The sequence below is a fragment of the Manacus vitellinus genome, unplaced genomic scaffold, assembly GCF_001715985.3.
Source record: "Manacus vitellinus isolate BGI_N305 unplaced genomic scaffold, ASM171598v3 scaffold_44_pilon, whole genome shotgun sequence".
NCBI classification, from domain to species: Eukaryota; Metazoa; Chordata; class Aves; order Passeriformes; family Pipridae; genus Manacus; species Manacus vitellinus.
In genome coordinates, this window is record NW_021940565.1 from 1,207,863 (window position 1) to 1,232,031 (window position 24,169).

The 24,169-nt window shown below is 45.7% G+C and overlaps 1 protein-coding gene across 10 annotated transcripts in view; it reads left to right on the forward strand.

The window, feature by feature from the left end:
• The window catches only part of CEP350 (centrosomal protein 350), a 69,045-nt gene extending 51,038 nt beyond the window's left edge, over window positions 1–18,007 (forward strand). For 9 of the 10 annotated variants that reach the window (XM_018079032.2, XM_018079039.2, XM_018079040.2 and 6 more), the window contains 7 exons: window positions 472–611; window positions 1,393–1,475; window positions 2,162–4,215; window positions 5,185–5,586; window positions 5,674–5,820; window positions 6,988–7,110; window positions 13,297–17,368. In XM_018079032.2, the coding sequence (XP_017934521.2) occupies window positions 472–611; window positions 1,393–1,475; window positions 2,162–4,215; window positions 5,185–5,586; window positions 5,674–5,820; window positions 6,988–7,110; window positions 13,297–13,461 (3,114 nt within the window). In that variant the 3' untranslated portion in view covers window positions 13,462–17,368. Of the gene's footprint in view, window positions 1–471; window positions 612–1,392; window positions 1,476–2,161; window positions 4,216–5,184; window positions 5,587–5,673; window positions 5,821–6,987; window positions 7,111–13,296; window positions 17,369–17,902 lie in introns of those variants that run through there. The other variant, XR_001921501.2, reaches the window with a different exon arrangement.
• Window positions 18,008–24,169: the final 6,162 nt, after the last annotated feature.

Below are 24,169 nucleotides of genomic sequence, written 5' to 3' on the forward strand. Positions count from 1 at the left end.
AGAAACATAGAATGGTTTGGGTTGGAAGGAACCTTAAAGATCATCTCCTTCCAACCCCCCTGCCTTGGGCAGGGATACCTTCAATTAGACCAGGTTGCTTAAAGCCCCATCCATCCTGGCCTTGTTGTGGCTATTTAACTGTTTTTGATAATAAACCAGAGCCTTGAGGCAAAAATGCTGTTCCCTTTTAAAATATCTTTAATGGGTTACTGGCAGTGTTCAGGGGGCTTATATATGTTTATACACATTAGTATCCTATCTTGGATTAAAGAGTGGTTGATGCTCATGTACCTTGTTTTTGCAAGTTAAGTATTGAAATTTCTAGGATTTGCAACTGTTGAGCCTTAGAAAGTTAAATGGATTGTTCTACAGAGAAACCAAGTGCATTCTTCATTAATTTAATAGGTTTTGATTGTTGAATTTTAGTTGTGGTTTAGTAGATTAACAGCAGTGATTGTTGTCCATGTGCAGTCGTATGATGAGTTCATCAAGAAGACTGAGGCAGAGCTGAGCCAGGATCTGGAGGCATCACCAACAGCCAAACCTCAGATTAAAACTCTCTCCTCAGCTGCTGCTGAAAAACCTAAGATCAAGGCACCACCACTCCATAGGTAACTGGGATTTCTCCTTCTTTTTGAGATTATTCTGGAATGGTGATGATTGCTGCTTTAGTGCAAGGAGAGCTGGTAACTGCTTTTCCTTAAAACACTGGATATTGGCAGTATTCTGTTGACCTATTTGCTGCTCTCACCAGACCCAAAATAGATAAGGTCTACTGTGCCTGTAATCATATACATCTCACTTTTGTCCTGCCCAGCCTTTCAGATCCTACTTGCAAGTTTTTTCCTGAACAATAATTTCTGCTTGTGCAAGAATTGTGCCAGATAGTTTCTATGGATTAGAGACCTGAAGGAATTCTTCTGCCATTTTGGTCACTCATTATGCCTGTTGCACTGTGTGAGGCAGCTGTTCATCTTTGCAACTTAAATCTGGGTTTTTAAAAGGTAGAGAATTCAACTGAATTCTGCACTTCCTACTGTATTTTAAGTGTTTCATTTTCTCCAGCAGATGGTGCAATTTTAGTGCATTCAAGTAAAAAAAAAAAGAAAGAACCCAATTTATTTTCTTTTTCTCTTTTTTTTTCTTGTCTGGGGAAAAAGACTGAAGTTCAATTAGTCTTTTAAAAAAATGCTTTCCAGGACTTACCAGACTCTCCTCTCTGCCCCCATTTCTACTTTTTAACATCACAGTATGTTGACAAAGCAAACTGTTTATGTTATCATTGGTGTGGTATTATAGATGCTTGTATTTCCATTTTTTTTTATTAAAGAAAAAAACCCAACACACTCTGGTGTAACTGTAATTCATGCAATTTGATTTTTTCAATTTTAGGCCTGAGACAGCTAAAAACTGGAAATCACTGACTGAATCAGAGAGATCCAGAGCATCTTTGGAATCCATTTCAGAACACGCAGGTATGTAGCTGGAAGAAACCAAACTACAGATGAAGAATTTGAAGACTGACTGTTTTAAAATTTTTTAACCTTTTCCTTCTTGACTCAAGAAGAGGTTTTAAGAGGGGATGCAGACTTCATAAAACCATAATGATCAAGCTGGGTTTTCACAGGTTTTATTTAGTAGGATTCTAGTTTTGCTGTTTCCTGAATATTCAGTATTTAGTTTACTCCTGCTGAGGTTTGTTTGAAACCATAATTAAGCGACAACCTTTTTCCTTCCTTTTGTTTCCTGTTCTTTTATCACTTGAGGAAAGTAAGGAAATGAAAAATAATGAAGAACTCATGAATAGGGTTTTTTTATTATACTTTTCAATATTTTGCTGTTTATCATTATCAATTCATTATCTCCCGTTCTAATCCTGGTTGTATTTGTGGCTTGCAAACAAATAACTGAGCCCTTACCTTGGGATACTGGTACAAGGAACAGTATTAGAAGGAAAGTATCAAAAGGAAAGCAGTAGAACCTGGAACTGAATGAATGTTCCTCATGTTCATAGGGCAGCCAGAAATATATATTCCAAGGCATCAGTTTGTATATTTTCTCACAGAAATCTTGATGTTAATTTAGTTGCCTGTGATTGCAGTTTTCAGTAAAACTGTGGGTTATACAATCTGCTGAAATTCACTTGTTATTTTCCTTCAAGATGCTGCGTCATCAAGATCTGAGAGATCTGTGTCTGTGCACACCAAGACAGTGGCTGTGACAGATGTTCATGCTGGAGAACCTTCTGGAACAGCTTCCTCAGTTCTAATACCAGGGAGTTCCAGAGCAGGATCTGGTGATTCCTTAAATAGTGTGCCCTCATCAGCTCTTCTGAAAGACATAAAAGACATTAGCAGGGTATCCCCTGAGTCAGTGAACAAGGTGGTAAACGCATCCAATGTTGATGCTGCTGTTAGTCATAAATCTGAGATTACAGAAGATGTGGAATCCATAAAGTCAGAGGAATATGAGAGTGAAGGTTCTCATGTTAAGCCTCTGGAGAGTTCTGATGTCTTGTTGATGTTAGATAAAGAACAGGAGAGCTCACTGAACCTCTGCTCTGAAAACAAACACTCCCAGAAGGAACTGTTTGATTTGGGCGTGGAAAGTCTTCATGCTACAGAAGAAATCCTAGAGCAGAGACTGGCAGATAAAGAGGCTGTAAGTGGCCCAAGTGTAAAGGAGTCTCCTAATAAGCTCAGTAAATCTGCAGAGGAAAAAGGTTATCTGCCTTCAGAGCAGCTTTTTACTCAAAAAGAGCCATCGTACCTTGATGACTTCGAAGGATCCTCCTCCAGAAAACAAATGTCAGCTGAAGAAACACCTCCTGGGGAGCGTTACAAAGATGACTTCGAGGGATCCCTTCTCTCCGCTAACGCGGAGTCGCTGAGGGAGCAGTCCCAGCCCAGGGAGCGGGCCAGCAGGAGCAGATCCACCAGCCTGGGCAGCGATGGTGAGATCAGTGAGTGCCTCAGTGACAGGTCTCTCTCTGGCAGCATGCATTCAGAGAGGCTACTGGAACTCAAGTCCCCAACTGAACTTATGAAAAACACCGAACGCAGAGATGTGGAGCAGGAACAGTCCCCTACCGGGTCCCCTCTGTGGGCCCCTGTTGCAATCACAGAAGAAACAGATAGTTTGTCAAATTTCAACATTGGTGATAGAGTACTCGTGAGCAAAGTCCAGCCTGGAACGTTGCGATTCAAAGGGCTGACTAAATTTGCCAAAGGGTTTTGGGCTGGCGTGGAGTTGGATAAACCTGAAGGGAACAATAATGGAACTTATGATGGTATCAAATACTTTGATTGCAAAGAGAAACATGGTATCTTTGCTCCTCCTCAGAAAATCTCTCACATTACAGAAAGTATCGATAGCCAGTTAGACACAAATAAGGATGAAGACTCATTCTTTGATGACAGACTGGAGAAGCAACACAAAGCTGAGCAGAAAGACAGAGGAATTCCCAAACCTGGCAAAGAGGATGAAAGCCAGAGCAGAAATGCAATAGAGAACTATTCCCAGGATAAAGCTCCTGCAGATAGAGCTGTTTCAGAGGCTTCAGCTGAGGAAAGGGTTGATGAGGAGTTGTCATCTAAAGCAAACAGCATAAAGGAGATTTCTGTAGCTACTGGTTTATTTGCCCAAGAACAATCAGTGGTGGATTATCTGAAGGATGCTGTAAAGGAGGAGGCCACCCACACTCCTCTTGTTTCTAGTCTTGAGGATGAGATTTCCTCTGTTCAGTTGGATGACATCTCAGATTTCCTTTCTGAAAAACTGGAAAGGCAGAAGACACTGGGAGAAGAATGTGCTGAAAAGTTAGATGATCTGTCTCCTGGTGTCGTGGAGAAGTCTGCAACTCCACTTCTGGATTTGCTGACAAAAGAAAAGAACCAGTTAGAAGCACAGCTCAAACTGCCACTCAGAGAGGAAGAAAAGTCAAAAGACCAACTGGAAAAGGTCAGTTTGCTGACTGACAGCCTACTTAGAGATTTTGTGAAAGACACAGTCAATCAGTTACAGCAAATAAAGAAGGTCAGGAATGAGAAAATACAGCTCAGCAACCAGGAGCTCTGTGACGTGAAGGAGGAATCCAGTAACCCATCCCAGCAGGTTGAAAAGCAGATTCCAGACGGACTGAATAACTTCTTCCTAAGTTCTGATTTGGAAGATGACAGAGAAGAACTTTCCTCTCCAGACATGTGTCCCAGACCAGTGAGTAACAGACATCTTGCACTGATTTTAAGAGCTGATTGTTCTTTGACTGGTAATGATTGAATCCAAGGCATTTTGTGTGGCACCAGGTTTTCTCCCAAATTCTGTTGGGCAATGTAGAGATTACCTGTATGTACGTGTCTTACAAGTTCCTGTGTATCCCAGTGCATGGCTTGTTTTGGTAGCCACACAGGCTGAAAGACACAGTTGGGCACATGAAAGTGAAAAATACTTCTTTTAAGTTGCATTCTGCTTCCACATTCAATTTGTCTTTAATCTTTACCCTCAGTTTTTATTCTAAAAATGGCAAAATAGACTCTAAACTTACTTCTATCTATTCTCAATATGAAAGAGTCATTCTCAAACATAATTAATTGCTCTTGAGGTCATTTAGGTGTCAGCCTGCCCTATCCACTGAACTAATATATGATGAGTAGTGGAAGTTCAGGCTTCCCCAGAATAACCATTAATGGTACAGATATAGGACTTGTCCTTTCTGCTAGAGCTCCCAGCAAACTTGTCTGCTTTGCCAAGGATCTCAGTACTTGGTCACCACTGAAAGCTTCAGCCTGTTTCACCAGTGTGGGCACTACTTTGTCACTGAAACAGCCATCACCTGCTAAAAGGTTTTAGGCTGTTGATTTAGATCTGAGACTGCTGGTGAGTGAAATGAAAAGTTGTGTGTCCCATTATCAGTCTTTAAACCAGTCAGCCTTTCATAAACAGGACAAACAGTGAGCAGGATGCTCAGCCTTTTAAGGTCTGTAGGAACCCCCAAAAGTATTCAAGGAACCCCAGGTATTTGATTCAAAACATTCTTAATTTTCCTGTGAGCTATTTCTTAATTTGCCTGAGTATTTGTGCATGTGCTGCCAACTACATCAGTAAAGCATTTAAAAACATAAGCTGAGTTAGACAATGGTGTGACAGACACCCTTTCATATTTATTCTGTGGATCTTAATTCACAGGAGAGTCCAGTGTTTGGTGCCAGTGGTCAGGAAGAGCTTGCCAAGAGACTGGCAGAGCTCGAGCTCAACCGTGAGTTCTTGAGTGTGCTGGGAGATGATCAGGACTGGTTTGATGAGGACTATGGCCTGAGTTCCCGTAAGCTCCAGCAGAAGGAAGCCGAGGAGCCGGCAGTGCTGCCCCAGGTGGAACTGCAGAAGGGGCCAACAAAGCCGTGTGAGGAGCCCCTGGCAGTCCCTCACACTGCAGTGGAGGTGGAAGGTATGGTCCATGCAGCAGCTGAGGAACTCTGGAAGCTCAGGGAGCTGGGCCACGATCTTCAAAGCTGCAGCCTTCGTTCAGACCTTAGTGGTTCCCTCCAGGAGCAGGACACGGACACGATAAACAAGCAGGTTTATAAAAAGGTACAGCCTTCAGGCACCTTGGTCTTGCCCTTTGAACATTTACCATGGACAACAGAAGCCGTAACTTTTACTTCTTTCTTTGTTAAGGTGGTATTTGATTTAACAAGGGAGATCTTTGGGGAAATCTTTGCTGAGGATCCTAATCTAAATCAGCCTATTTGGATGAAGCCATGTAGGATTGCATCTGCTTATTTTCGCCGAGTCAAAGATCCAAATGATCTGGATGAAATCAAGGTAGGAAGAAATCTTTGTTGTGCATGGACAGTGAGGTGAAAAACATTGTACTAGCACTTACCTGAAGCGTTAGATCATAACAGATGAATCCAGCAAGAGATGGATTCAGAAAAGAAAGGAGACTGCAAACCTGAAAGGGTATTTGTCAAAATGATCCATTTTTACTCAACAGATTTGCCTCCCTGTCCTTTTGGCTGTTATTGGTTGCTTTTAAACCTTAGTCCTCTGTGTAGAATTGCCAGGATGACCTTGATCTTATAAAATTGGTATGCTGACAGGCTGCTGCTTTAGCAGATTTCCATGGAACTCTGTATGGCTAAATTGGAATGGATCCAGTGGTAGGGTTGGGCCAAATGGGATGAGATGGATTTTTTACTCAGACATACATACACACCTGTGCCAGCCTCACTGAGGACAGCAGGATTTGCCCAGAGGGACCCAAAATCTGACTGGCAAGGGCATTGTATTTAGCAAACCAGAGGAGATCTCCTGTTAATGACGGTAATGCTTAAGAAAGGACAAAACCCCAAAAAGCTAAAGCCTGACTGAACCTAGGTTAAATTTTTAGGGCTGGACATTTCAGAAAAAACTGTCTCCCTGAAAGCACTCAAACGAGAACCTTCCATATGGCTCATCAGGACATAAATGAAGACTTCCACCTGTACTATTTCTTCTGAAATTGAGGAGGGGTTGGCAATATTTTGATTAACCTGCTGAAGATACAGCATGTTAACTGTCTAGAAAAGACAGAAATAGTATCTAGATCACACTGTTAGTGGAGAAGACTTTCAAAAACGTGTGACAGGGGACAGCAGGGGCACAGGACGAGGACACCAAATGGTCGCTCTCCTTTTCTTTAATATTCTCCCATAAAGTGATTTGTCAGAACCTTCTGTTTGTGTGCTGTTGAATTGGAAGTTTCTGTTCTCATGATTGCTACAGCAGTCAGTGCCTTTTTTTTGCCCCCAGCTTGAGTTTAATAATTGTCCTACCTGTGTAATGCTGCCCGAGAGACTTCCAGTGTAACTTTGATGCATACACTGTGTCTCTGAGCTAAACAGAAAGGTGTTCTCCATTTTATAAAGTGACTTTTTAGGGGAGGTACTTTGTGCATACCTTTCATTTCTTAGCTCGGATGTGATAAATCTCACCTTTACTGTTCTGTAGAGCTTCATTGCAGCTGAAGTGCTGAAGTTGTTCAGCCTGAGGAAGGAGCCTAATCACAAAACAGACTGGCAGAAGATGATGAAATTTGGGCGGAAGAAACGCGACCGAGTGGATCATATACTGGTAAGTGAATGAAAATAGGTAATCATGTCAGGTGCTTCCACCAGGCTGAAATGTGGCATGAGTGTATTTTCAGTATTCAGTCATGCTGTTTAAAGGGTACAAAGTGTGCATGAGGTATTACAGAGGGTGGGTCCTGTGCCAGTGAGTTAAGGTGACTTGAGTGAATTCTGCCTACTGATTTGACTGGAGTATAAATTTGCTCACTCCTAAAAGTTTAAAGCATGAATTTACAGAGGGAAACACTGAGTTATTTCACTAAACCTTTTCTTTTGGAAGGGAATATGTGTTTTTTTCTTTTGCTTTAAGTTAAAATACTTTTATTCTGAAGTAATATTTAATTGGAGACGGTGGTACAAAGAACTTAATTGAACTAGTGAATGCAGCTGCCACTGGGGCAGAGACAGTTCAGTGTTAAAACTGCCTAAGATGGAGCATGTCTGGCTGTGTACTGGTCTTTGAAAGTTACTTGTTGGGTTGTATTGCAGGATGATTAACATCTTTATTGGCTGTAATGATAGTGAAGGTTCTGCTTGGGAATATGAGTCGTCATTAACACTGTGCTTCACTTAATTGTACCTGGAATTGATTCCACACACGCACATATAAGTCGTGTGGTCTTTTAATTGGCCATCACTGGGAGGTTTCCAACACAGGGTTTTTCCCAGGGGTTTAATTGTATGTAAATAGAATACCTATGTATAGGTCCCAATACATCCTGATAGCCTTGATTCTGGGATATGGAGGTTATGAAAATGTGCACAAAAAAAGATCTATGTTTAGATCCCCAAGAGAACTAATAATAGAGCTACTGTGCTCGTGTACTACCTACCTAATTTCTTTGCAACATACTTAGAAAGATTCCTGACTGGAAAAATTTTTCCTAGTTGAAGGCATCCAAAGTGCTTCAGGTGAAATAAGTTTGAAGTTCAGAATCTGGTCTGTGATTTAGATGCAGACCCAGACATCAAAGATTAATGAAGCTCTTACAAGTTTGGCTTAATAAATAATGTGCTTAATTTTATTTTGTTCTCACAAGAATATGATAATGAAATTTTAGCTGAAGACTGGGAATAACTCTGTGAAGGTTGCAGAGTGCCATGCTTTAGGAAATAAGGCAGTCTCAGTGGCATTGCTAACAAATTTATACTGTAATGTGAGACACTATCAGAGAAACTTCTAACTGAAAACCTAAGGAAACAGTGTTCAGTTTCCCTTGCCCTATTTTATTAAAAGTCTCTATAAAACATGAAGTATCTGGACAGCTTTCTCTATCTCCTAATCAGCCCCCAACTTGTACTTAAGGTCGTGGGTTCTGTAGTAACACAAATCCAAGGCCAGAAGTGGATATACAGGTCAGTGCAAGACCTGCTGCCTATTCCCTAGTAACTCACAGTGAAGCCCTAAACCAAGAGGTCAGTTTTGGAGTTTTCCAAACTCCTGAAAGGGAAATTGAGACTTTTTTGGTAGGTTTAGGTGCTGTAGAAGCTTCTTTAAAAGTCACAATTGAAAATGGTTTATTCAAGTTTTTCTGGGTATTTAGCCTCCTGCAATGTGCAGGGGATGTCATGAGTACATACATGAGCTGATTGATTCTCCACATTACTTTGCTACTGGTAAAGACAATGACTTAAAATAAAAGGTGATCTTTTTAAAGCAGAAATGAACATTCTTATGCTTCTGTTATTTGCATTTAAACTTTGAGCACAGTTTCACTTCCCCTTTAAGTAAAATTAACCTTAAAATGAAAACATCCCTTGACAATTTTCTGTGGAGACAACCTGTGTGTTTTAGTGACTTTGAGAGGATTGAACATGCTGACTGTCCAGTATTGCCTGATCCAAGAGCTGGGCATAACTTTTATTTCTTCTTTGGGCACAGAAACCAATGCCAGGCTATTTTACCCAGCTTACTCTCTCCCTGATTATCCCTGAGTGTGTCCTTTTGGGTTTATTTTACTAAACCCAATTCCCCATGGTAGGTTCAGCCTTGTGGGGAAGGGGCATGCTGGGACCTGTGGGTGACCACAGTCAGCTGTCACAGCTGCTGGGAACTAAGGGGGAACAGGATGTCCTTTGTATCCTTGCTCTGCCTTTAGGTTTGCTGCTTCCTCCAAACCGTGCATCTTTAGTTGCACTTTCGCTTTCGACTGCACCTTCCCAGCATTGACACGAATGTGGTGTCACCAGTATGCAGCCATGATTTAGTGCCAGTGACAAAAAAAACCATCTTCCTCTTGTCCTTTTTGCATCACCTTTGATAGTCATCTCTGTCTTCAGAAAGCATTTGTGTTGGGATGCCTTCAGGGATCTCTCTGATCTGCTGGATAGTTGCTCAGGTTACTAACGTTTACTGCAAATCTTGCTTTCAGTAAACAAGTACGGGATGTTCACATTTATGAAAAGCTACTTTGTTTAAAATCAAGTGAAGGGAATGTCCAGGTGTTTGCTTTCCTCGTCTTATGTCCCTTCATGTTGCTCCTTTACGACCTGTGTGCAGTCTGTGCTGTGTGGAGAATGTCAAATGTACCCGTAGGCTGAGGTGCTGCATTTCGATACATCAGGGCTGCCTGCACCTTCCAAAACATGTTTTTAAACTACAGCAAAACCCCTCATATCTCCTTATTTAAGTTCAGGTACTAACAACAGGTTGTTTCCACTCCTTTTTTTCCCACTTGGGTCTTCAGCCAGAACTCCCTGTGCTGATCTGTTTGTGTGGGGCTAAAACAAACTCTGGCATTGCTTTCCCGTTCCCTTTTATCTGGAACTTGAGAAAGCACAGCTCACATTATACTGCCTAATCTGTGTGTTTAGTTTTCACACCTGAGGAGCTGCCAACAGAGTGCTGGAAAGTGCTTGATCTTCTGACCTGTTGACTTAAGACCCAGAATGTTTCTTTCTATGCAGCAACTCTGCAACAAAGCAGGGCTGTTCCTACCAAACTGGCTTAGTCGGAAATCCCACTTCTGCAGCACCCCAGATCTAAACCCAGGGGGAGTGCACAGTAAGAAGAGTCTCAAAGCCTGCTTGTGTGCTCAGTTGTGTGTCTTAAGATTTCCAGGCACACTGAGAGCTGTGAGAATGCACCTGCCTGCCTTCCTCCTGCTGGCATTCTTCCAAGGCACTAGTTTATATCTGGGTTTTTATTCTTTTCAGTCTCCCAAATGGTCTAATGACTCCTTAAATGTCATTTATTTTGGAGATATTCGTGGTTTTGAACATGAACCTCCAGAAACTGAAACATGTCAACTCACTCTGATTATATTACTTTAAGTGGGGTTTTTTGGGTGCTGTGACATTTATCAGATGGCCAGCAGGATTGTGTGACCATGCTATCTCCTGATTTTCCTTTTGCATGTATGCCTCCTTCTTTCTTTCTGTTTTAAAACAAAAAGTGTGCATACAAAAGAAAGAGCACAGAGCTAAAAAAAACCTCACAGAGCCTTCTGCATTGCATCACTGTTTATCTTTTCCTGTAGCATGGAATTCAGTTTCATTAAAACTGTAGTTCTCCTGACTTTACCCAAGTGCAGTGTCTCTCTGGTATAGAGCTCTTACTTCCTGGTGCAGTTTTACTTTTGTCATGACAGTGTGCAGGAACTTAAATGCTGGGCAGGTACTGAACACAAGGCAAAGCCCATTTCCATGAAAGCCACGGTAGTTGTCAGGTATTAAGCAAACTGTCTCCATTGCTTAGGAGCACTTTGTGGTAACACAAGGAGTGGATCAAACCTTTCCCAGACAAAGGAGTCACAACTGCTTTGGCTCAGATGGCTGCAGCCAGCATGGCAGTGTCCACACGTGTTCTGAATACACTATAGACAAGACTTGCCTGCAGCTCTGAATTGCACATTCTCTCGGTTTTCCAAAAGTATGCTCGAGGAAGTCCTCCTGATGCCAGAGGAAATTGTGCACTGTGCCTCTGAGAGAGAGGGGAATGATAGAGGCAAGAGAAAATCAATCACAATACTGTTTTCCTGTCTTCATCATTCTCCTGCTATTAAACATCCAGCCTTTCCCTGCCTGGATCAAGTACCATCTCTAGGTCTTGGCTTTACTTTTTAGCAGTGAGGTGGCTGCTGGCCTGGGAGGGTCAGGCAGAAAATCACATCAGTCAGAATCGTGCAGCTGCTCCAGGTTACCAGCCTTGGACGTCATCGGTCAAGGTCCCTGGGCGTCCCCCAGCACTTGTCTCCACCCACCTCCTTCATCTTCAGGATCTTCCCCCATTTCCAGGATCTTTCCTGCAGCAAGGATCTTCACCTTTTCACTTTGAGCCCCGTGGTTTCTTTCCCAAACCACTTCTGCTTTTAGGGAACCATTCTTTCTGGCACCACCTCTTCTTTTCATGACCCTGGTCGTCTTGCTTTTCCTTATCTGAATAGTCTGTGGTGCAGACACACCACAAATGATCAGTCTGCAAATTTCTCCTTCTGTCTTATGCCTCTTTATTGATGGGAGGACCTGGAACATGCTGCTGTTGTTTATTTTATCAGAATTTACAACCAGCACATACAGGTTGCAGGCAGCACATTTCTGTGGGAGAGTTCAGGAGTCTTTCAGACATTCACCCCCACACAAACCCACACCCAATTATCTGCCTCTTGTTAGCCTACCATTTACATTATTTTTTCACCTGCAACACTCATTGGAAGTTTGATTGCCAATAATGTTACTTCTTCCTTATTAATAAGAAGCCTAATGAAGCCATGAATGCCTTGTCTTTGACAGCTGTGTGGGACAAAGGCGCTGGCTGTGCTGGCACAGGTTTGTAAGCAGGTAACCTGACTCTTCCAAAGCTGTTTGCAGGAAATCCCTGCCCCTCTCCCCAAGCTCTTAAGAGAGGAAAGGAGCTGTCACGCCGACACCCCATTTATAACTGAGGCCTCATGAATGGCTGCAAGTCCTGCAGCAGTGCCTGTTCCCCGGGGTTCCCATAGCAGCCTGTTCTTGGGCTTCCCACCGTGCTGGGGTTATTGAATCATCATTATGCTGCAGCAGCTGTCAGCTTCAAACCAGACCAGTTTCTGGGAGGTTTAGCTTCAGGCAAAGGGAAGAGAGGGTGTTTGAGCTGTAGTTCATGTCCTCTCTTTTGAAAACAACACTGTTACTTATTTATCCTGGGTTAGTGGATTTTTCAGTGTGTTTAACCTTGGTTTGGCAGTGTTTAGGTGTCTGCCCCACTTGTACCATGTAAATGTATTTTGAGTTCAGAGTGTAAGATTTATGGTCAGAGGAGATTTCTGCTGAATCTGAGTAGAGAAAGAGCTTTCAACAGGATTTTTTTGTCATTTTAAGTGCAAGCGATGTTTGCATCCATTCTTTCTTTTCTAAAAAGTTTGAGCTTTGTTAGGGTGTCTCTGCAATACTGAAACAGTCACTAAGACAAATTTTAGTAAGTATAATTGGAGATGTCCAGTTTTGGAGACTCTCAATAAAACTTGATTTGCTGAATGAAATTAAATATTTCAGTCTGATACTAAACCACCTATTTGTCACTGACCAGTAAAAGAGGATTTTCCTTGTCAACCGTTTAGGAATAGAAGGAAATAAGTCCTCTTTGAATGTAATGGTACAAAATTCCATTTGTGATAATGCTGTCAAATCCAATGAAGCATGGAGTATTCTGTGCAAATCCAGCAGAGCATGGAGTATACTGTGCAAATGAATTGTAATGCTGTCTTAAAACATATGCCAGCATTTTATTTTCCTATGCAGAAGAACTGGAGAAGTTAGTTGTTTCCTTAAAGTTCTTTAAACTGAACTGCAGTAAAGTCTTTTCTTTTTCTTCTTCCCCCGTTCAAGGCCTTTGCATCATTTCTTAGCGGTTCAAACCTCATCGAATCAGCTTCTTGCAAATAACATAATTAGGGACTCTTAACAGAGCTTCTGCTGCTGGCCAAGAATATCCCATTATCTGAGTTCTTTCAAGTGAAACTTGTGTGGGAATATAAAATCCTTTAAAATAGAAGCTACAGTGAAAGGTAGAAAATGTTCATACAGTGAAATAGCCTGGCTCACAGGGATCTGTGTTCATTTTGCTATTCCAAGCGTTTCCTGTAATCTCTTACAAAGACAGATATGTTGTTTGGCAGATACACACTGTTTTGGACTCTTTCTGGAACTTTGCAGGGGATATTATCCTAGAGCAACAGAATTGTAATGTTTGTATTGCCTTTCTCCCTCCAAGGTGCAGGAGCTCCACGAGGAGGAAGCGCAGTGGGTGAACTACGACGAGGATGAGCTGTGTGTAAAGATGCAGTTGGCAGATGGGATCTTCGAGGCCTTAATCAGAGACACTGTTGATGTGCTGAACCAGATAAACGAGAAACAGCGGAGGCTGCTGCTTGTCTGACAGTGCTGGAGCGAGCTCAGAGCTGCAGAACCACGGAGTCAGGGCCTCCCTGACCCCTGACCTGCTCTCCACCTGCTCCTGCTGCGGCTGGACTTCCATGCACAGGGTCTCAAGGCAGTTCAGATGCGATGAAAGGAGCCTGAACTCGCATCTGCTACCACTCGAGACCTCATTTCAGATTTATTGTTTGAAACAAGCTGATCCCTCACTCAAGGCTGCTTTGTGGAGTGCTCAAGACTGTTCGTGTGCCAATGCATTTATAGCACAGAACTGTCAGCGGCTGTCTGGGGCCCCAGCCTGGGGCTTTGACATGTTCAGCTTCTTCCCTGAAAGGGTTGGGTTGAGTTGGGATATTGGCTGTTTTGCTGGAATGGCTGTCAGCCATCAGTACTCAGCTTGTCTTTAGAAATGTGAGTAATTTGGAGAAGCAACAATTCGGTCAGGTTTTGGTCATAAGTGGAGACTTACCGTACTGAACAGTGTTATAATCTTAACACCTCTTCTCCTGCAGCCCTGACAATGTGCATCAGTTCCTTCTGCTCCAGAGCCCATTTAATTCACTTCTCTGTGAAGCTGGTTTTCATCCTTCTTCTGTGATGTGGTACTAAGCATGGTGCCAGCCCAGTCCAGGGAGATTAGATGATGTTGCTTCCTGCATACAAGTAAAGAATTCTTGCTGCTTTGCCGATGTAACTTGCTTCAGTCCTGAGGCGGAGCAAGACAACGGCCGCCTAATGTGTGAAAGATGAGCCCTTGGACAACTTTCCTCCTACCGTGTAGCACTTCTCTTCCTGGAGCACCAGCTGCTCCCAGACGACGGATACTCAGGATTTTCTCAGGCACGAGACATGCAGGAGTGGAAAATGTTTCCTCACAAAAAATTTGGCCTTCAATCCCTCAGCTTTCTCCCTCACTGTCACCTAATAAGTTGGAGAAGCTGTTACTTGAACAATTTAGAGAACAGAGAGTATTCACCAAAGAAAGCGGTGTCTGGTGCTTGACTGTCTGCATGTTTTGTGCTTGTGGGTTTTTTATTTATTTTCAGATAATTTATTAAGTGGGTTATAGGAGAGTGTCCTGTGCAGTTGGCTGCACTGTCTTGTGTTTTGGGACAGACGAACTTGAGAGAGCATCTGGTTTGGAGACTTCCAAAGTCCCATATTCTTCGCACAAAACCTCCAGCTTCTCGAGGCAGATACGAGGGGGGGTGAAGGTGAGAAGAACCAAACCTCAGTGACCAAGGACTAGGAGTGGAGTTTCACCACACCTGGTTCGGAGACAATGGAGAGTTGAGGGCGCTGAGCTGAAAAATGATGTGAAAATTCCCAGCTCCATCTGTTTCCTTCCTTTCCCAGAACTTCTGCACCATGGGCAGCTGTTACCTGGTTGGTTTGGTGCTGGATTCAACTGCAGTGTCCTTCTGCTGAGTGCTCGTTCCTAACCTGTTCCTCCCGTCCTTGTGTTTTTCTTGGAGGAACACAGACAGTCTGGGGTCGAACTCTGATGCCTTAATAGTGGATGTCCCTGTTTGCTAACCTGGGATGAGACCCAGAGGAAAGTCGGGTTCTCCAGACATGCTGGAGTGCAGAAAGACGCTGAAGCCTCAGAGGTGCCCCAGAGATGCTGTGGCCCACAACAGACATGGCGGGGAGATCTCAACCATTTTGTTCACCTGCTTGGTTCTTGGGCTCCCCACTGTGCACACCTCTGCTGCTGCTCCAGTTTGGTTTCTCTTTTCCACCTTTTTTTTTTTTTGGTTGGGTCATTTAATGTTTGGGGGGTTTTTTGAAAGCTATCATTGGAATATTTGCATTTTGCACGATGACACACAGCTGGTAATTCTTCAGGGACAGCACTGGGAAATGTTGGATTTGCCAGAGGTCCATGCAGATTCTCAGATGTAGTGTTGCCAGCACCTCACTTGTGAGTTAATGGGGAACCATATCCATGGGAGCTTAATGAGTGGAAGGAGAAGGAGGAGGTAGTGGTGGGTAGGGGCACATCCAATGGGCATATGCATGTCTGTCCCGCAGTGGTGGCCCTTCTGGCTGGCTGGAAGTCTGGTCAAGCATTGCTCAGCTTTTTTTCTTAAGTGATTCATTTGTCCATGTAAAATGTCATGATGCTGAACCAGGAAGTTCTTAAGACAGAAGCAAACTAAAGCTGCTAGATTTAACCAGCATGGTGTCACTGATTGGGTCACCACCTCAGATTCCCTTTCCTGGGTGTATCTTTTCAGTAGCAAGGATTGCTATTTTTGTACGTAGCAATTAAGGAAAGAGGGCAGAAACCTGCAGTGTAGGTTTGCACCTGGAGCATCAGGTTAGGTTCTGTTCTGTAGATACCATGGTCAGGGTTGAGAAGGTTGCCCTGCATGCCCAAGGCTTTTTGGCCATTCTGAGGGATTTGTGGGGTGTTTCTGGTCTGTCCAACAGCAGGGAGGAGGTCGTACAGTCAGGCCTGACAAGGTACTGCAGTCTGTTGGAGATGGTATACCTGTTTATACAGGTATAAACTGCTGGCTTTAGAACCCTCAGCAGAAGCAGTAACTGTTTTTACAGCTGTTTGGACAGAAGGAAGCTGTGTCTAACTAATGGCTTTATTCCTTTGCAGACATCACTGTTTATTTTCAGTAGCAATCCTTGCTAGGAGCAACCCTAAAAAGAACATACATGAATTACTTTCTCAATACCTCAAGTGTGTTGAGTTGCTTTGGGTTGAGTGTATGTTCAAAACCTCGAGTGGGTTGAGTACTCGTGGACTGATCATTGCAGTGGTTGGTCTGGGTTGGGCTGGTAACAAGGAGATATGGGGAAGCCTGGGGTCCCACAAACGGGCTGAATTCTCTACTTCTCTCCCCAACTTCCCCTTTATAAGAACAAGATGATATTCCTGGGTCTGGTTATCTCAGTGCAACCACGTTAGAAGATTCAAGGCTTGAGACATTTTGCTGAGACCCACGAGCTGTCCGGGGCAGTGGCTGCCATCACTGGGGAGATGCCACTCCGTTTTGGGAAGGATCCCAGGGCCAGGTGGGAAAGCCCAGGCTTGTGAGGACATGGGGCACGAGTACCTCTCTCACAGCAGGACGCTCCATGAGCTGCACTGTGGGATATCAGTACTTCTGTCTTTCAAAAAAGGCTTGTTGCTCATAAGGTGGAATGAGGGATTGAAAAATCCCATCTTGTTCCCTTTCTTTTCTTGAAAAAGTGGCCTTAGCTTTTTGCAATACTTGAATAAGTGTGTACCTGCAGAAGACCTTCAGTAGCACAGTGATAGAGACCTTTTAAGTGACTATTCTGCAAGGAACTGTGTGCAGTTCCCACTTTCATATCCCTTTGCTACCTTCAGAATATTAGGAAAATACAGTACTTTTCAGCAGAGAAACAGTCGGATCTTATAAGGTATTTAGTGCATCTGAAGTGTTTACAAACCAACTAAAATGGAGAAAAGCAAACTATCAAACTTATTTGTAATTTAAGCGTTAAATGCAAGATTATATACAGATGAAAGAGGAATACTGTAATTAACCTGCATTTACTAGGGGGTTTTTTTCCCTTGACTTTGCAGAGCCTTTTGATACACATTTGCAAAGCCGCCTTTCGGGAGGCTCCGTCTCCCCGTGTACTGTGCTGTGGAGATGCTGAAAAGAAACCTGTTTACTGTGTCTGTGTAAATAACCTGGTAACTTGGGGTTTGGGCCAGTTTCAGCTCATGTTCACATCCACAGCAGCTTTGCACAGTAGACAGACCTGAGGATGTGGAGGGGTTGGGGGTTTCTTTTTTTTGTAATTAAGAATTGTAAAATAACCAGGGTGGTCCCTGTGTACACCAGTGTAAATATCTTTGGTAACTGAAATGTACTTTAAGAGAACAAAATCTGTAAATAAACTGATTTATAAATTAATCTTGTTTCCTGGTTTTTATAAAATGGAGCTTTATAATTACCCAAATGGTTGCTAATTCTGAAGGTGTCCTGGAGATTTGTCCCTTGTACGTTCCCCTTTCTGCCTGATGCTGTACTTGGGATGCCAATCACAGTCCACAAAATCCCATTAGAGTTGCCTTAATTATAATCATAACGTTATTAGAATTTCCTTATTGTTAAAGCTGAGTGTTGATAAAAACAGAAAATAGCATTAAGCAGTCATTGCAGGAGTGTACTGCGGGAGAAAAATTTCTCCTTGTACAAGTTTGTTTAAATTGGGTTTTAAAACATTTTTTGGGGGAAGCTGTTTTTACTGCCAACCAACAATCTGGGAATTAAATTCTGCAGAGAGTCTTGTTTGGGATCCCTTAATTAGGCTCCTAGATTGTTACAGCTCCACAGAGCTGCTGTTACCAAGCACCAGTCACTTCTTCGCTGATGGGACAAGCGTTGCTTCATGGAAACTTTATGTATTGGTGGGACTTTCCTAAATCTTTGCTGTTTTCTTTCCAGCACAAAACAAACCCAAGCCACTTCAGCACGTGAGAGGTCCTGGAGCCCTCTAAGAGGACGGCTGAGCACTTGCAGTGCCAAACCACAGGCGTGTGGGCAGGTGGCGATGGAGTGGCAGCATGAGGTGTGTAAGCCCAGGTGTTTATCGAGCCTCCTCAGTGCCTGTGGCCACTGCTGATCTGGTACCTCTGCTGTGTTATGGTGCCTAAAGCCCAGCAGAAAAGCTTTGCTTTTCATTTACTTGAGGGTCTGTACAAAACCCAGCGTTGGTCTTTGCAGCTTGGAGGACGCTGTGTGACAGTCTGCTCCTCATCACCCTCCTCTGCCTGGGAGGGGTGTGTGCGTTTTAGGGGGGCCTGTGTAAACTAAACCATTGCCAAGGCGTTGCTCAGTGCTGAGCAGTTACTTGTTATTTGCTTTTCCTTAAAGAGGTACCTCATCCTGGAGGAGGAGGACTCGCTGCATTCATTGAAGCAGCTTTGCTGCAGTCCCGCAGTGCCAGCGTGCAGTAGGACTGGTCCTCAGTGGAGCGTGCCGGGAACACCATCCACAGCCCTTGTGCAGACAGAAGCACGTCTCAGCCCTCTGAGCTCAGGGGGTTGAACCAGCCAACTCAGCGGTGGGTCGTTCATGTCCAAAGGGCCGAGACAAAGTGGTGCTGCGGCCCCTGTGCGCTCATTAGCGAGCAGCAGGAGAGCATCCGTGTCGCGGCTTTCCTCGCCCCGCAGCGATTTTGCTCCATGAATCCTGCGTTTTTGGGCAGTGATCTACTTGCAGCCGTCAGCATCCATCCCTGGAAGTGGCTTTGTCACATTGAAAAAAAAAAATTGATCTGCGCTTTCCTGGCTGAAGAACTGGCTTCTTTTAAAATGGGCTCGAGTGGTGGGAGCGCTGCCAGGGCGCTCCGGCGGGTGACACAGCAAACTGCTGCCTCGCTGCTGCCCTTGCCCAGCATGCCCAGTAATCAGCGTGATGAAGGCTCTCATTTCCTCATTTGCAAGTCTACGTTGCTTCACTTCGGCGCTGACTTTCTACCGTGGTGTTTGTGCAACTCTTCCCGGCATCCTCGGAGCGCGGTTGCCTGTGACAGCCGTTTCACCTGTGGACCTGGTGCAGCTCCGGGGTTGGGCAATAGCAGGCAGCCGCCTTCCCCATGGCACGCTGGATTGAGTGGGACTGTTTTGGTGCCTCCCTTCCTGGGTACCACCCGCTCCCAGGGGGCGTGGTGCCAGCTGCAGCCATCCCACGTCCTGAAATGCCTGGCAGAGCGCTGGAGCACTTGAAATGTTGACTCTGCTCCAGACGCCGCCGTGCCCTGCCTGGCACAAGGGTTTCTGCAATGTCCCGGCTCTCATTAACACAGCCCTCGGAAGAAAAGGAGCTGGTGGGGAGCTGCTGAACGCCAGGAGATTTCAGAGTGCAGGAAGGAGAGGAGGGGGGCTGCCCAGCCGCTGGCACCCAGCCCGGAGCATGGGCCATTGCCTGGCAGGAATGCAGATGAGATGTAATGGAGTTTGAAAGCACAGGGCGCTCTCTGGGATGCGGGTCCTGTGGGGGAGGGAAAGGCACCCTGTGAGACCTGGAAACTAGAGCAAACAAAACCCGTAGCCCCAGCCCTGCACCTTCCTGCTTGTTCCTGAATAAGGTGCTGCAAAAATTTAGGGAATAGGAGGAGAAAAGAACAACTCTGGTTTGGAGGGTGAGAATTGGGCAGGACCAGGGGCATGGTGGGGGTGCACTTGGAACATAGATACCTTTGTTTGCTTTTCAAGTGTGCTGTGTGAGGATGGCCTGGAGCAGGTCTGGTTGGTTCTTGCTCTGAATGTTTCTCTTGGCCCCAGTGTTCCAGTCCTTTGCTCTACCTGTACGAGACCTTCCATATCCCTTGGGCTGTGTTCCCTCCCCATTGTTGTTTCCTGGTGGCTTCCTCTTGCAGGCTGGCCTGTCTCTCACCACCCAGTCAAATCTAGGCTGACTTGAACTAGGATTTTGTCTGAGAATTTGCTGGAGGTGAATTAACACCAGCTCTGGGGGTGTCCCAGAGATTTTATTTTCTTTTATTGCAGCAAAATAAAGGAGGCTGCAGGGGACCCCACCCTTCACGTTGCTTGCCTCGAGGAGCTCAGCAAGGAGCCTGATCCAGTGTCCATGTCCAGCTGCGTTGCTCCAGAGAGGTGATGAAGTTAGTGCTGCTCAGTGAACCTGTGATTGGGCACAGCAGTCCTTGGTAGGTGAGACCTTGCTTACGTTGCAGGACTACTGTCACAGCAAGAGAGGAGTGCTCCATTGTCATCCCTGTGGTATTCTCAGTTTCATGCGCTGCAATTAAACCACCTGCCAAATAATGATGTGGCAAATCTGGGCGGTGTGGCCTCCTCCAATCTGCTCCTGGAAACTGGGAAGATGAGCTGGGGTGGAAAACATCTGCTCTGTGCAGCCTGGGTCATGGTGATCCTTTATGACTGTTGGTAGATCTCAAGTTTGCAGGTAAAATGTTCCCTTCCCAGACATACCAATGACAGTGCCAGTTCCTCCTGATCCTGCCAGGTTCCTCTGAAAAGAGCAAGGGCAGTGTTGCTGCTGTCCTTTGGAGCAGGGATGAATCAGCAGAGGGTGAATAGCAGGGAGGTTGGTACTACTGTAGTCTCTCTGCAGACACAAACTACGTGAACACATTCATCACATCCTGAGAATGCACCCCGGATTTGCTTTTGCGCCTCTCGTTATTACAGGCTGGTTGGGCTTGAAAGGTAGAAATCAACTATTTCTGGCCAAGCCTGTCTCGCAGAGTCAGCAATTCCCAGCTGCCACTGGGGGCTACAAGGGGCTTTCCTGATCTTCATAGGTGTCAGCCTGGCAGAGCCAATGCAGGGGGTGGGAAGCCATCGGAGTTTACATCCACTCCATGTGTTATTCCCTGTCTTGGCAAAGCTGGCAGGTTCGTGGCACAGACTCTTCCAAAGGTCTCGTCTGAAGCCATGTCTCAGCAGAGGTGTGACTCGTGCCACTGGTGGAGAAGTGCCACCTGGATTGGAATGTCAGGGAGATGGCAGGTGGCACAATTTTCACTCCCCCTCTGAGGCTGTTTGGAGACATTGATTGGGGAAATGAGGCTTTTTCTTTTGTTTACAGAAGGACCACACTTTAAGCGGTGCTGTGCTGCAGATCAAGGAAGGCTCCACTGAGTTCATCACTCCCGTCTTGTGAAGCTGGAGAGGAAAACTGTTAAGCCTCCTCTGCAACTGGTATTTCCAAGGTGTTTATGGGGCAGTTGGATGCAAACTTCTCTGAACAGCTTTCAAAATGCCAGTGCTGGGTGACGGAGTTGCCATGATTCTATCATGAGTCTTGCATTGGTTGCGTGTTTTCCTTGGAGTCAGTTCCTGGAATCACACAATTAGGTAGGAACGTGTTCTTTAATTTTCAAGGAAGAAAGTCCATTTCAGGATCTCCCTGGCCCCGAACCTTCTCAACCAAAAAGAAGCAAGAAGGTCCTGGGTTGGCTCACCTGGCCATTTTGAGCCTTTGGTGTTTTGCAGGCAGATTCATGCTTTCAAAAGTGGATGATAAAAGCCTCTCTCCGTTCTTTGAAAGATAGTCCTTTCCATCACTTCAAGGGCTGAATACATAAAACCCAGCTACTTTTTCCTCTTCTCCTCTCTAACTCAGCACAGAGGCAACCTGGGTAGCTTTGTGTCTGTGAAAACAATCCATTTTGGGTGCACGAAACAAGTTCTGCAGGGCTGAAATGATTTTGGTGAGATCGTGGCGGCCTTTGAGGCTCTCAGCCTGTTGATGTTGCCCACGCCTCGTTGACTTCAAGGAGATTCCTGCTGGGTGTTAGTCTGGGAAAGGAGATTTTAGAGTTGATGAGCTTAATGAACTAAAGCCACTGCTCAGCTGCTGCACAGAGACTTGTGCAGCATGGGAACCTCTGTGGTCATCCTTAGCCCGTGGCCTTGCTATGTAGGAGTGAAGTACAACTCTTCCCAAAGTTAAGGATGCCGAGCTGGGCGCTGAAGAGTTGGTTGTGAAAACCAATCAGCTTCCTAAATGTGCCATGGAAGCCTAAAGTTGGGTTTCAGGGCTGGCTGGGGCTCAGCAGCCAGGCATCCAGGGTCACCCAGCACCCGTCCCATGGCTTTGCTGCCTGCAGGCTCCACTGGCAGCCAGAGAGGACAAAAAGGCAGACGGCGACGGGAGGGTGTTTCTAAAACCTCCCCAGACTTCTACTGCTCCTTGATTGCTTTTAATTCATCTTAGTTACTCTCAAATCCATCTTAAAAAGGGTTGTTTCAAAATCTCCGCTTCATCTTTGACTTTCCATGCCCTGTCTCAGGGTGTTCTGCAATGAAAATCTGTCTCTTCCCAGTTTGAGGTGGAAGAAAAGCCTCCTTTCTTGCTTTGCAGCAGCATTAAAAGGAAAAAAAAGGCTTTTGGGGCAAGTCTGTGCCTGGAAAACTCCACGCCCCGCTGCTGAAGGAGGCTATTGGCTGGGGAGCCTTGGGGATGGGACGTGCCAGCTGGGCAGTAGGGTCGGCAGTCCCCGCTGTTCCTGGGGCAGCAGGAAGCAGGAGCATCCCCACCCCAGGGCTTCAGCGGATGAGCAATGGTGTGGCTCACCCCAAAAGGAGCTGGAGCCCTGGGGTGTGGGCTCTTGCCCCTACACCTTAAGGGTTCATGCTGCTTTTGCATGTAAAAAAGGATTCAAGGAATTTGGGCTGCCTCGGAGGAAGGACTGAGCTGGATGGGGAGGATGCTGGCAATTACACTGGTGCTGAGCACCTCTCCTTCCTCTGAATAACCTAATCAAGTTGATGAGCCCTGAATATAAAGGCTCTGACCCAGGGTAAGATAACGGTGATGACATCCATAAACAGGAGATTTTTGTCTTTTAATCACCAGCTGGATGAAGACAAGTCCTGGCAAGGTCTCTGTCAGTAGTGAGGGACCACCTTTCACAGCAGCCCTGCACAGTGCTGCGTGTCTCTCCATCCTGGTTGGATGGTGAGGTGTGATAATCCTTTAAGCATTTAATTACAGCTGGCAGGGCTGGAGCAGACCATCTTCTGCCCCATTCCCATCAGCCTGGACCCGCAGAATATGGGTGGGAGCAATCCCACCGGTTGTGTCCACCAGGCTCTGTCCCTCCAAGCCAGGCTGTCTCAGGGGGCCCTGTCACTCCCCAGAGCTGTGCCCCGTGTGGAGCCCCTGCCCTCTGCTGCCCTGGCAAGGCTTGGCTCTGGCAGGCTTGTTTTTCTAGCATGGCAAGTCCGCCTAAAATACCTAGGTGGGGCTCAGCATGGATAATGGCCTTCCTGGGGACAGAGCCAGCAACCAGCCCTCAGCAGCCATGGGCACCCCCAGTGCTGGGGGTTCCCTTGGCCTCAGGGGCTGGGGAGGGAGTGGAGGGCTGGATTTTGGGGCTGTGTCCACCTCTCTGGTGCCCAGCTCTGCCCGGGGGCTCTGAGCAACGGGCACCTTCCGCCTGGGAGCCGGTGACGTGGGTGTGTGCGTGAGGGAAGGCACGGCCCTGGGGAGGATGGAATCATGGAGTCCTAGAAGGGTTTGGGCTGGAAGGGACCTTAAAGAACATCTTGTTCCAACCCCCCCTGCTATGGGCAGGGACACCTTCCACTAGACCAGGTTGTTTCCAGCCCTGGCCAACCTGACCTTGAACGTTTCCAGGAACGGGGCAGCCACAGCTGTTCTGGGCAACCTGTGCCAGGGCCTCACAACCCTCACAGGGAAGATTCTGCTTTTCCTAACCTAAACCTACTCTGAGTTTGAACCCATTCCCTTAAAGGGGCTACTGGGGTTGGAAGGCTGCTTATTCTGGACGTAGGAGCTGGATTTTGGGGGTGTGAACTGGGTATCCTTGCCAGGCATCCCTGGCAGAGTTGGGGCAGGGGGGTCTTAGGGTGCCTGTTGGGTGGTGCCCCAGTGACACTGGCTGATGTCAGACACTGCCTGTAATGGTGGCACTGCGGTTTTGGGGGCTGAATCAGCTGCCATTGCCATTACGGAATCACAGAATGAATTAGGTTGGAAAAGACCTCCAAGATCATCGAGTCCAACCTGTGACCAAACACACCCATATCAGCTAGTCCAGTCCATGTCCACTCTTTCCTTAAACACCTCCAGGCACTGACTCCACCACCTCCCTGGGCATTCCTTGCTTTATCAGAATTTTATCATATTATGCCATCTGCCCCCTAAGGGAGGGTAACTGCATCAAGGGGGGCATTGTGGGCTCCCCCCCCGATG